Here is a 13,063-nt window from a genome sequence, read left to right as displayed (position 1 = left end):
AGGGTAGAAAATGCAGAGAAAGTGGTATAACAATATGATTATGTAGGTAATCCTGCCATAGTAAATATTGTAAATTTAGGAACAAAAGGGATTTTTTGTGTGTCACCCACTTAAGCCATATACTGAATTTCTTGACTGCAGACAGTTTATACTACTTATTTAAAAATATATATATATTTTTAGACATCTTTATTGTATTGCTTACAAAGTGAATAACAAATTCAAATCCAGTCCCAACATTGTAAACCTTCTGAAAATAATAGTGAGTAATTGTGTAAAAAGGCAGTTTAAGGAATACACTTGTTTCTAGGAATACAGTTCATAACCTCTCAGATTGTCTTCTATTATGCTACTTTGAGAATTACCTTTAAAAACCGTGACGGACACTATGGGTCATTGATTCCCCTGTATAAGTGTTTTGATTCCATTCAGTTAAATGAGAAACTGTGTTAGTTTACAGCATGATGTTGGCACATTTGACATTTTGTGAAATGGAAAAATAACAGAATTTCTGATTATGAATACTACAGAAACTCCCTAGTTCCATCCATCTACATCAAAGAAAGAAGTGCTGAATATTCATTCTTTCAATGTTAACCTTACATTTGTCAATAAATAATACATATCCTATTCTATACAGTACCTATCAACCCAACTCTGAAACTACTAACAACAATAGTTTAGAAAGCAAAGCTATAAACAGGTCAAATGAGAGAAGTAATGGATCATTTTGTAACTGTATACTTTACCGTTACCTTAAACATATTGATATGTAACTGTAGGCATTTAATATGTTTACGAGCAAAAATACTTATTCAAAACTACAGCTGTGTTAAAATTAAATATGAAGTCTATTCCAAGTGTGAAAAAAAAATTGACTGCATTCTGCAAGCTAAACAGCACTGCCATTAAGTAGATTTTAGCCTTCAGACGTATTGCTGATTGCAAGCCTCTATTTAAAACTTATTATTACAGATATAGTTAATTCCTGAAGCAAAAAAAAAATAATTATATCATCTTGGAAGTTTCCATATTTATTATATTGATGTGACTGGCTGCAAAAAAAAAAAAAAAAGTTTCTCATACTGAAATTTTTACATGTATCAAGCTAAGGTTTACTTAATTAGAACCTTCAGGCGATGAAGGAACCCTTTTTTAAATTCTGTGAATGTTAATATGCTAAATAATGCAAAGCCTCGGCTCTTCAAGCATGAGACACACATCTGGCGGCTTAACATTTAAATTATAGAAAAAAAACACTTCAGAAGTAATTTTCCAAGGGAAGGAAGAATGGGAAATGTATTACAACTAAATTTAATTTCTTTTTAGATTTTTCATCATGTCTAATTGCATGCATTAGACTGGTTTTACTTATGAGGTTTATTCAGATTTGGTTTAGATCTTGTATGGGGGGATTGGACTAGCAGTGTTTCTTCGTCAGCATTACCAAGTATCGAGAGATCAGGAGAAGAATAAAACAAATCTGCCAAATGCTGGCAATAGCAATTCCAGTAATAGCTGTAAAGAAAAAAAGAAAAAAAAAAGAAAAATGAGTTGTGTGGCTACAAAGTGCTTACACAGTATGACTAATTTTTTCATTTAGGCATACTGCATTTTATGGATTTAGGGGGTGGATTGTTTTAGAGGCTTGCAATATGTTGCTATGTAAATATCTTGCTAGAGATATTTAAATTTGAAATTACTATTTTTTTAGCAAAAGAAGAAAGCTGACAGATTTTCAGGAAATTGATTAGTCCTCCACTGAAAATAATAACAGTGCCATATGAGGAATTGTGCATTCATATTTGGTTTATCCAGTTACGGTATGTTAGTATTTATCAAAAAATGCTGCTGTTTGACAACAAAATGGTATATAAAATGTTTTTATTCTAATTGTAATCTCCAAATGTAGATTTCACATAGAATATTTTTAGAGCTGTCGTATAAAGAGAAATTTGGATTATCAAGTCACGTTTAGAGAATTGAGTTATTGTTTGAGAAAGTTTTACTCTATGTAAAAGAGTCTAAGCATGTCTTTTTCAGTGAATGAGACAGTGCACTAAAATATAAAAATTCTATTTTTTTTTTTAAGTTGCAGAATGCAGTAGTCAACTATTAGCTAATTTTAAAACACAGATCACAAAATAAATCTCTACACCTGTAGGAGCATGAAGTAAACACATGGCTTCCTCCCTGGTTTATATTACATATTAAAAGGGTTTTCCAGATAAATATACTATCATCAGAGATTGTTCTGCCAAAAGTAGCTTAAAGTTCAGGAATGGATATACAAAATGGAAAGTTTTGGGAGCAAACTTAATTTAACTGGTGAAAACAAGTTGGATTGAAAGACAGTGTGATTGTAAAGATAAATATAATATTAATAACTTTTTTACATACGTGTAGCAAATGGACCGCCAATATTATTAAAACAATATTCATAAACAATTAACAGAGAAATTAAATTGGCAGTGTTGGTTCAAATAAACAAGAAACCAATGTAGATCTTCTTATACCAATACCCTATGCATGCAGTGCAACTAAAATTCTGTAGGATTGTATTTGTCTTACAAAGCTACCAGAAACACAATGCAGCTATGACATGCTTCACTATGTTGCAGGAAAGGTTTGCAATAAATCAAAACCTGAAAATGCAAAGAAGACAAGTGATCGAATCTCTGCAAATGAAGAGAATGGAATGTACTATAAGGTAAGAATGTGGTTTTAAAATGTATCACCCTTGAAAGTACCCAAGCCACTCCGTCATTATCTTAGATTTGTCAAAATACATTTCATACTAACAGGTATTTTCAGTATTCAAAGCCAGTTTTGATGTGCTGAAATTCTGTGAAATCAGCAATGCCAGCAAACCCTTTTTTTTGCATTTCCTGAGCTACTGAAGACTTAAACTAAATTAATCAAAGACTATAAGTTACCTGCCAACTTTTGAAGTGGTAATTGCAAAACCTTCTTTGCTGATTTTGCAATGCTGTTTCAGGTTCTCGCTGTCACTGCTCCTTCAATGTGGCTTTTTGTTGATTGTTTCAAAAATAAAAGTCTCTGTAAGAATAAAAGAAAGAACTCAGTATTTCTTACAAGCACACCAGTCTTCTTACTAACTGATCTCTGCATCTCTTGATAATTGTTGACCTCATCAGATCTTTTTTGTTAGGGTTCGACATTTTTTTTAAACACATTCTTTAGCTCCCTTGAGTTGTTCTGTACATCAAAACAGCATACTTAAAAAAAAAATGCAGTTTTCCTGTCACATATTTAACTGATCATCTAATGATTTAATGCAGTGATCTCAAACCAGGTGCCAGCCATCATGAATTGTATCCAAAATGGACTACAGTACCAGGCCAAAATAGCAAAGGAATACTAGAATTTTCTAATTTAATTTCTTCACTGTTTAATGCTCTATTATGTGTGATTTGTGGTTTAGGTTTAGTGGCTAGGTTTATAGTGTTTACATGTCATTTGTATACTAAACAGAAAGAGTCTAATCCACACCTGAAAGCAGACTCCTCTTCCGAAGACAGTGTGAAGGATTTCCAGTATTGTTCATATGCAGACAAACTGGAAGAATACCGCTTCTCTTTACGGTAACTATTACATACTCCTTTGTTGTGTGATTAAAACAGTGTTGAATACTTTATAGTAGTGCCAGTTGGCAATGAAAATCTGCAAATGTGTATAGAGTAACAAAGGTGCAGTGCTAAGTATAACTCATCCTTTCCTAATTGTCAGACTTCCTGTTGGATAATGTAGCGCATATCAGAACCTTTAAACATTATTTTAAGACTTTCTGCAATACTAGACATTAAAGATTATACCCAAGAGATTGTGCTTTGACATGTGGATTAGGTGGCTTATACCAACAGAGTTCTCTAAATTGTGACAAAATTGGCCATTTAGCTCTAACAACTCCATAATACAAAAACAAATGCAGTTTGCTGTCTTAATGGTACCGGCCTGGTTTCCATGCAGCTTACCCTTACGGAAAAAACATGTATTTTTAATATATGGTAGAAAAGTATGATCCTTATATTTTTTATATATAGAAATTGGCCCCTTTTTATATATTTAAAATATATGGGACATATTTAAAATATATTTTTGTCAAATCCATATATAAATATATGGTGCACCATATATTTTCATTAGTCTCTAATCCATATATTTATTTTATATGGATTACAGACATGGAAACATGTTCGTAAGTCATACATTATGCTTACGAAGCTTCAGCAGTAAAAATCCCGTTTGGGAACCCTGTTTTTTTCTTTTTTTTTTACGTGATAATATATGTTTCAGATTGTTGCCATTTAACTTTATGGTTGAGTTGTTTTATAAGCAAGGTTATAAAAAATACTGAAGCTACTACAAATAGTAATAATAAAAAAAACCTTTGCAATAAATAAATGACAAAGCCTTTACACTTATTGCTTTATCCTAGACTTTTCTGTCCTTTAGTAATATGATGCAGTTCATTGTACACTAGCGTACCTACGAAGGAAAAGAAAGTCATGTATGTACCAAAATATGTATTAAATTAACATAGCTCTATTATTGCTGCCGTCTACACCAGGCTTGAGCAAATTCATTGAGCAAGAATCTGTAGACATCTACAATTATTTCAGCAATTTTTTTGCAAAACTCCAAAAATGCTAATTCAAAAGTATTCATACCCTTTGATGATATAATAGTATTGTCTACAAGTTGGTAAAAATGTCAATATGATAATGCATAATCTAATTCTAGAAAAGTGTAGAAAATGCAGGATTATAGGTGAACATTCTTAGAGAGTATAAAAGAGTTAGGCATAGGATAATTGCTGTCTTTACCAATAAGTCAATATGGGAAAAAGTAAGAGCTAGCTGAAGACCTTAGGCAGAAAATGATTTATTGTCATAAAGCTGGAGAAAGATGCAAGAAGATTTCCAAGCATTTGAGTATCCCAATTTCAACTCCTGTTTCTATTATCAAGAAGTACTCATGGTACTGTCACAACACTCCCTCGGTCAGGAAGAAAGAAGGTTCTTTAATCAAGAGCAAGTAGAAGAATTGTGAGGAAGATTAATAACAATCCGAGGCTGACTGCCAAAGATATTCAAAGTGAATTGGCTGCAAGTGGGAATGGTGAAGGTCTCAATGGTTGCAGACCAAGGAAAAAGCCACTCTTAGAAAAACGTCACAAAGACAATCGCTTAATGTTTGCAAAACAGCATCTGAATGATGGATATGAGTTCTGGTCAATGGTATGGTGGAGTGATAAAACAAAAGTCGAGCTATTTGGTCACACTTTAGGTTTGGAGGAAGTCTGGCATGGAGGTGGTAATATCCTTCTATGGGGCTGCTTTTCCACTAATGGCACAGGAAATTTAGTTCCAATACATGGTAAAATGGATTCCATAACATACCAAAAGATATTGGCCAATCATCTTAAATCCTCCACTACAGAACTTGGTTTAAAGTGCAACTGGACATTCCAACACAACAACAATCCAAAGCACACATCAAAATCTACTTCAGAATGGTTAAAGAAGAATAAAATCAAGGTTCTGGAATGGCCTAGTCAAAATTCCGAACTAAATCCGATTGAGAGTCTTTGGTATGAGTTGAAGAAGGCTGTGCACAAGAGAAGTCTTCAGAATTTGAATGAACTGGAACAATTTTGCATTGAAGAACGGTCAAAAATCACTAAAGAATCATGCCAAAACTCATTGACAAATATCCTAATCGCTTAATTATTGAGGTTATTATTGCTAAATGTGCCTCAACTAGCTATTAATTTAATTTTCTTTGTTAGGGTATGAATACTTTTGAATTAGAGTTTTGCAAAAAAAAATCTGAAATAATTCTAGACATCTGTTTTTTGTAACGTTTTTCTTTTCTTCAGCCACAAAAGCAAAACTTTTGCTAAAAAAGATTTTTCCTATAATTATTTGTGTTCGAGAAATTTCTAGTAATTATAAATTTCCATTGGGGTATGTAAACTTATGACTACGAATGTGTGTACGAATGTGTGTACTTCGGATGAGACGTAATACCGAGGTCCTATTTGTAAGTGACTCTGCAGCAGTCATGTTGCTGATGCAGCGTTCACCCCTAGTCTCTTGGTAAGTCGCTTTGGATAAAAAAAATATACTCTGTGTACCCCTATCTAATTAAATTTCAATAATGTTTAACTTAATATATTAGGAGTTTCCCTAAGAATTACAGCCTGAATCATATCAACAAAATGAATTACTTCAAATCCAGTTCATACCACTGTTTACACTGTTAGGCTACATAGTGACATGTTTAAATATCGGTAGTCTATTACAGATCCTTGCCTCAAAAGTAACTTCCCAATAAATAATCTTGAGTAACTATCTTCATCCAGAAGTTTGAAACTACAGTTTCAAAGAAAACATAACTCAACAGGGAACCATGGAAATATGTTTGGTGATATAGTGATATAGTTTTACACCATTTGCATTTACTTATGGTATTCATCTATATTTAGAAACAAGTAAAAGTATTATAGCAATATGACCTTTACTGAAAGGCTAATGTCTAAAGATTTTGTCTATAATAACATTAGGTATGCTGGGTTTTCCATTAATGGTGATAAAGCCTCTGTTCCAGAGTATAATACGGAAATGAATGTATTTTTTAAAATCAGTTAATCAGAGCATGTGAATGATTGATTTATCACGTCTTATAAGTCCCATATGAAATGACATTCAAGTAGTACCCAACGCTATTCTAATACCGACTCTCTAAGGCAAGACAATTGACCCTGTCAACACACTGTGTAACCTAAGTGAGGATACCTTGTGACACATTATATTATGTGATTAGATGTTGCTCTACACTAAAATGGTAACACACCCTGAAATGACAGTAAGGTATTCTGCTCTATTGACTGTGTTGAGTAACACCAGAAATACAAATCCATATATCAATAATGAAATGCAATACTAATACTTATTATTATGTAAGGTCAAACTATTAATGTTATTTGAAAAAAAAAAGGATTATTGTGCTATGGTCTTTGTGTAAGCCTTGTTGGCTGAACAGTGCACATGTGAAGTGGTTTTCCTGTTTCAGGTGCTTGGCAGTGGTGCCATTTCTAATATGGTAATAATAACTGCTTATTTGTAAATAATAATAACTGCTTCTTTGTAAACTGAACAAAACAAACATTTGTACAGGTTACATGAAAACCACCAACATTCCAGCTCCATTCCAGCATTCCATGTTCATTTCTGCTCTGTGCCTTGCTCTTAACTTCAGCATTTTGGGTTACCAGTAATAACAAATTAGGAGTTCCAAAAACAACATGGTCTTTTTTTGGCTGAGTTATAGTGTAAATTATTTTTATATTTTAAAATGATATAAAAACTAATTTGAATATTTCAACACAGCAAGAGCTGTGTTGAAATATGTCAAATATCAGTATAAAAAAAGGTAAAATAAGTAACAATACAGATTTTTCATATTGACTAAATTCACATTGCATAAGGAATGAAATACAGTTCCCCTGGTTTCTCACTTGTTGTCAGTGCTGTGTATGGTTTGCTTTAGTTTCAGTAACCAAAATACTGTTGCATGTTTTGTGGACAATCTGTTTTAATCAAACTGACTTGCACTTACCAATTAGGTCTAATTAGCCCAATTACCAAGACTCTAATTACACTGAAATGTACCCCCAAATCTCATACCAATTAAATGTATGAATTTTCTTGTTATACAAAAATGAATAAAAAAGACAAAGTGTGAAATAAACCTGTGATCTTAACCCCAGAGAGGCTAGAAGCCACAGAACAGCTATTCAAGGTTGAACATGTCCAAGGTTAAAGTTTCTATTGACAGATCACTTCTAAGTGTCTGATTAGCTTGTTACGCTGTATTAGTGAGACGCCCAACATTAAAATTAAAAACTTTGTGCTATGATGTTTTCTGCTGACACTTAAATATCATACAGAATGATATTTGTATTATCTTGTCTACACTCTCAGAACAGGAACAGGATTTTGATCAAACATTGGTATGACATATATGACAATAATGAGAGTTGAGACTAATGTAATAGAGATGTCTCACATAACTTTTGATAAAAACAAAACAGTGAGAGGCAAAAACAAGAACAGGGCCTTTAAAAAAAAAAAATAATAAAAAAAAATCTGGTCATGGCCTGCTACGAGTTTGAAGCTTCCGTTCCTGTATGTCTTTAGGAAACACTGTTAAAGAACTTTCATGACATAATTCAATTTATAACTGCACAGTATATACCTTCAGCATGCCTGACATATATGTGCGCTGGTTTTTATTATTTGTATTATTGTTTGCGGCGCGGATGAAAGGTTGCCGCCATTATGTGTTATTGTTTTGTATTTTTGATTTTAAAACCTTGTGAGGATGTGTGACTGATCAGCCAGAATATAAAAGCCTGCAGATTTCCTTGTTCGGAGAAGGGGGTTCAGAGTGGAGAACGAGTGTGGAGAGGACGTAATAAAGTAAACAGAAATAACAATTGCTAAATACTTGTTATTGTGTATTGTTTGTTTGTTTGTTTGTTTGGCCAATGTGCCCTTTTGTTTTGTGTTTGTTTAAGTCTTTGTTTTATTATTTAATAAAAAGTGCTGAACGCCGTAGCGTTTCAGTTTTGCCCTGCTAATTCTTGGAGTTGAGTCTGTGTTTCTGGTCTGACATGACCCCTGCAAAGCCATCCTGTTCACACATGTTTAGAATTGTTATCATTACTTCTTTTAATATTTACAGTCCTCCCCGGTTGTACTGCTCCTGTTATAAAGACACCCTCTTATTCTGGCAGCTATCCTTTCAAAACTGATGTGTACCAATATAAACCAATATTATTTGTACCTGTTATTCTGTCACCCTCCCAGTGCACCTAGCAAAGCAAACATTCATAAATGCATTACAGCCTCACTCTACCTCCAGCAAGATACTCATAACCAAATCAAATGCAGAAAATAGCTTTTGACACATGTCCTCAATGTTAATGTACATAATACACCAGTGCCATTGTTATACTCAAAAATAAAATAAAACAGAATTTTAAAATGTGAATTTTTTCAAGATTGCTTTTTTTTAGTGGCCCTTGTTATGATGCCAGCCTCGCTATAGTGCTATGTTGGCACTTAACTGGTAGTTGCAGGTACTTGCTGTAACCACTGTGCTACAATATACCAAATTTCACTTTCATTTACTGCATAATAAAGAATTGAGTTAACTGTATAATAAACAATGACAATTGCTTTTACTAAACTTTCCTGTAATTTGGCTGACCGGGTTAAAAAAACTAAAAAAAAAAAAAAAAAAACTTCAAAAGCTACATAGACGACACATGAGGGTAGCAGTAATGTTATTCTTTAATACAAACTACAACATTCCTTTCTAACACACATGTGATTTGACATTGAAACAAATGCAGATGCCTCCTTTCATCATGTATTCCCACTTGTGCTCTGTAAAACACCTTCACATATGTTTCTGTTTCAATCCTGTCATACCACGCTCGGTGTTTATGCCATACAAATAGAACAGATTGATTTTACCTTGAGTAGTGATGATAAATGAGACTTTAGAGGACTAAATGCCTCATCTCCTTCTTCTCTTTGTTTAGAATTGATAACATTGTCTGCATGTTGTACTTGACTGTGTGTGTGAGGTATCAAATTGGTATTTCATGCAGGAAGAACTGGGCAAAATGTTTAGAAACAGTATTTTTCAGTTATGTCTCAATTTCATTGAAAACAGAGTGACCTATTTATCAAGTTTAAAATCTTACAAATTAATTTCACTCTCTCATTCTCATGGTTCCTTAAAGCAGACTTTGTGATGTTTACATTTCTCTCTTTTTTTGTAAATGTGTAACGCTGCAGGCTACAGAATGCCACATGGTCATGCCGGATACTTCTACAAAAACAATTAGTTTATTTCCTAGATAAACTATGGCTAATAGCAAATACAAAAGCAAGTTTTCAAAGCAGCTGCAAATACGATACAGTTCCCTTTCAATTTGAAAACGACCACCAACCAATACTTTTGGGATATGCCTGCCTTAGGTAGGTATTTGTTGAGCATTTTATGTCAGTGCTGCCAATAGGCCCCTCCATGGAATGATGTCCTCAGTCCCACCTGCCAAGGGAATAAGTAGTCACTCCGTGGAGCTCATTTCCTCTTTTGCCTCTCACTACGGTAAGGTAAGCAATCTGTGTCACTAACCTGAGTGTGTTTTGAAAGAGCTCCTCTGAGTCGACTGGAGTTCCCTTGCATTCGTGCTGAGGGCTGGTTTGCCGCTCTCGTGGAATCAGCGGCTCCATTTTAGTATCTTTTCTTTCTCACTCGGTGCCTCGTTGAGCATAGCACCACGTTGAACTCGGTGCTTGGTGCACACAGCACCTCAGTACTCGGTGCATGTGGTGCTCGGTGCTACAGTGCCTCGGCATGCATAGCGCCTCGGTGCTCTCGCCCGCCACGGCTTTGGCTTGTGTGTTTCCCCTGGTGCATGCTGTGCACTGACCAGGTCGCTGACTACACAAGCCTACACTTCTGCATTAGCTGCCCCCCTGGTGCCTCCGTGCTCAGTGCACGGGGCTCGGTGCCCTTGGTGCCTCGATGCCCTCTGCCTGTAGACGGTGTTCCACTCCGCTGAAGGCTACGCGCTGCACCGGTTGTGTGACTGCATGCAGTCCAGGCTAGACACCCTTGTTCAGTTGCTGTGATCGAGCCTGTGTGAATCAGCTCTCTCTCTCTCTCTCTCTCTCTCTCTCTCTCTCTCTCTCTCTCTCTCTCTCTCTCGGTCTGGAGTTCCTCTGCAATTTATTGTTGGAAGCTGACTTGCCACTTCCCTGGAATCAGAAACTCTGCTTCTGTTAACTCCGCTATAAATGCTGCACAACTCCGCTATGTTTAATCGTTTTCTTTTCAACAGCCTACATTGCTTTGCGATTGTAGCCTGCTTTTCTAACCTTACACCACTGGCTGTTCTGTGCTTTTTCCTCTGCTATTGCAGCTAAAAAAAATTAAAAAAAAGAAAAGAAAAAGACGTGTGGTCCTCCACCAGGTCTCGGCTCTACCGTGCCCTGCTGTTGAGTTGAGTTGCTGGATTGTCTCGGCCCGCCCTCTCGGTGTTCTTAAAAATTCAGTTCACCCGCGTTGCCATGGTGACTGTTCAATTACCCTCACAGCTTTGCTTTTGTATGTGTTTTGGGTCTGATCGGTGCAGCTTCATCAGCAATCCAACTGTGGTTACTCCACATGCGCCTGATCCAAGCGTGGCTCAGTGCCTTTCAGCTACACCCCAAGCACGATAGACACCATCGGCTGTCCATGTCATGCCTATGCTGGGAAGCCCTACACTTGTGGAGGGGTAAGGCGTAAGGATGGAGTGATGCACAACCATCAAATGGTGATTACAGATGCATCCAACCTGGGTTGGGATGCGGTCTGGGCAGGCAAAGGAGTCAGTGGACTCCTATTTATGTGCTGGACATCCCTGCACATAAATATGCTGGAGCTCCGAGCAGTGCACTAGCCAACGAATGGCCCAAAGCGCTTTTGTACGCTTTTCCGCCAATACTGCTGCTCCCTGCCTTCCTCGAGAAGGTCAGGAGAGAAAAAGCGACAGTTCTCCTGGTGGCCCCCAGACAGCCCAGGAGAATCTGGTTTTCTAACCTTTGCCAGCTGCTGCAGGGCCAGCCCTGGGAGATCCTGCTGCGCAAGGCCAGCCCTGGGAGTTCCTGCTGCGCAAGGATCTCCTCAGTCAGGCACAAGGCACCCTCTGGCAACCAGAACCGGGCAGACCAGCTGTGGTCACTGTGTTGGCAGTAGTGAGGCGTCCCTCGTATGCTGTCCGCTCACGCTGTCTCGCAGCGGCTCTGGTATACTTTCCCAAAAGTATTGGTTGGTGGTTGTCTTCGAATTGAAAGGGAACGTTAGGTTACTTACCGTAACCCTGCTTTCCTGAAAGAGAAGACGATTACCAATCCTTGCAAGGTCGCATCACTCACATTCGCGGGTTCGATGCAAAAGAGGAAGTGAGCTCCGCGGAGCGACTACTTGTTCCTTTGGCAGGCGGATGTCACTCCACGGAGGGGCCTATCGGCAGCTCTGACATAAAATGCTCAGCGAATACCTACCTAAGGCAGGCATATCCCAAAAGTATTGGTTGGTGGTCATCTTCTCTTTCAGGGAACCAGGGTTACGGTAAGTAACCTAATGTTTCTATATCAGAAGTAGCAATATTTTAAAGGATTTGTACATACAGTGGTATTGTTATCCCAATATATGCACGATACAGTATGCAAGAAAACAGTTTGTATTTGTAGAGGCAAGAATTTAATTCCATAAAATGTGTATAGCCCCTGTTTTGAAGAAAGGTCTGTGTGTTAGAAGGCATCATTGTGTTTAGAATGGTATAATTGGATCTAACTACATGCAAGACCATTCACAAAATTAGGAGTGGCAGAGTTTTCCATTTATATGGAAAAATAAATATGAGTAATTTAACATGAGAGCATATATATATATATATATATATATATATATATATATATATATATATATATATATATATATATATATAGTGATGAATATATATGCCTGCCTCTGTGGTACATTAGGTAAGGGGTATTTCATATCAAGCTGGTATCTTCAAGAATGGTATTTTCAATACCCTACACTCAAATTATTGATAACAACGCCTAGGTTTTAGTTCCATAGTAGACAAAAATAAATATTTGAATGGACATGTTAATTCTTATACGCATACTGTCTCACATTATGAAAATCCACATATTTTATAGTGCAATTCCCCTTTCGAATGTGACAGTTTAGGTAATCAACTGCAGTTTGCACACATAAAGTGGGGGTTAAAAAATCTGCCAGAAAACATGCAGGTAGGGATGCAGGGTCAAAAAACCTGACAGCACAGCTGCCAACAAAATGAATATAGTGCAAGAAAACATGACAAATAAAGTCTTGCTGAAACCTGATAGAGCTAAATTAAGTCTGGTGTAATACTTTGTAGTATTTGGGACAAAAGAAA

General features: G+C 36.2%; 1 protein-coding gene across 1 annotated transcript in view; it reads left to right on the top strand.

Moving 5' to 3' along the window:
* Nucleotides 1–13,063, top strand: part of LOC117394325 (uncharacterized) — a 178,398-nt gene that overhangs the window by 86,753 nt on the left and 78,582 nt on the right. Inside the window, exons 12-13 of the mRNA XM_059014740.1 lie at nucleotides 2,622–2,710; nucleotides 3,496–3,605. Coding sequence (XP_058870723.1) covers nucleotides 2,622–2,710; nucleotides 3,496–3,605 — 199 coding nt within the window. The remainder of the gene's footprint in view (nucleotides 1–2,621; nucleotides 2,711–3,495; nucleotides 3,606–13,063) is intronic.

The sequence above is a fragment of the Acipenser ruthenus genome, chromosome 3 (assembly GCF_902713425.1).
Source record: "Acipenser ruthenus chromosome 3, fAciRut3.2 maternal haplotype, whole genome shotgun sequence".
Taxonomy (NCBI): Eukaryota; Metazoa; Chordata; class Actinopteri; order Acipenseriformes; family Acipenseridae; genus Acipenser; species Acipenser ruthenus.
The sequence above is the reverse complement of the archived record's forward strand: the minus strand, read 5'-3'. Positions and strand labels throughout refer to the sequence as shown.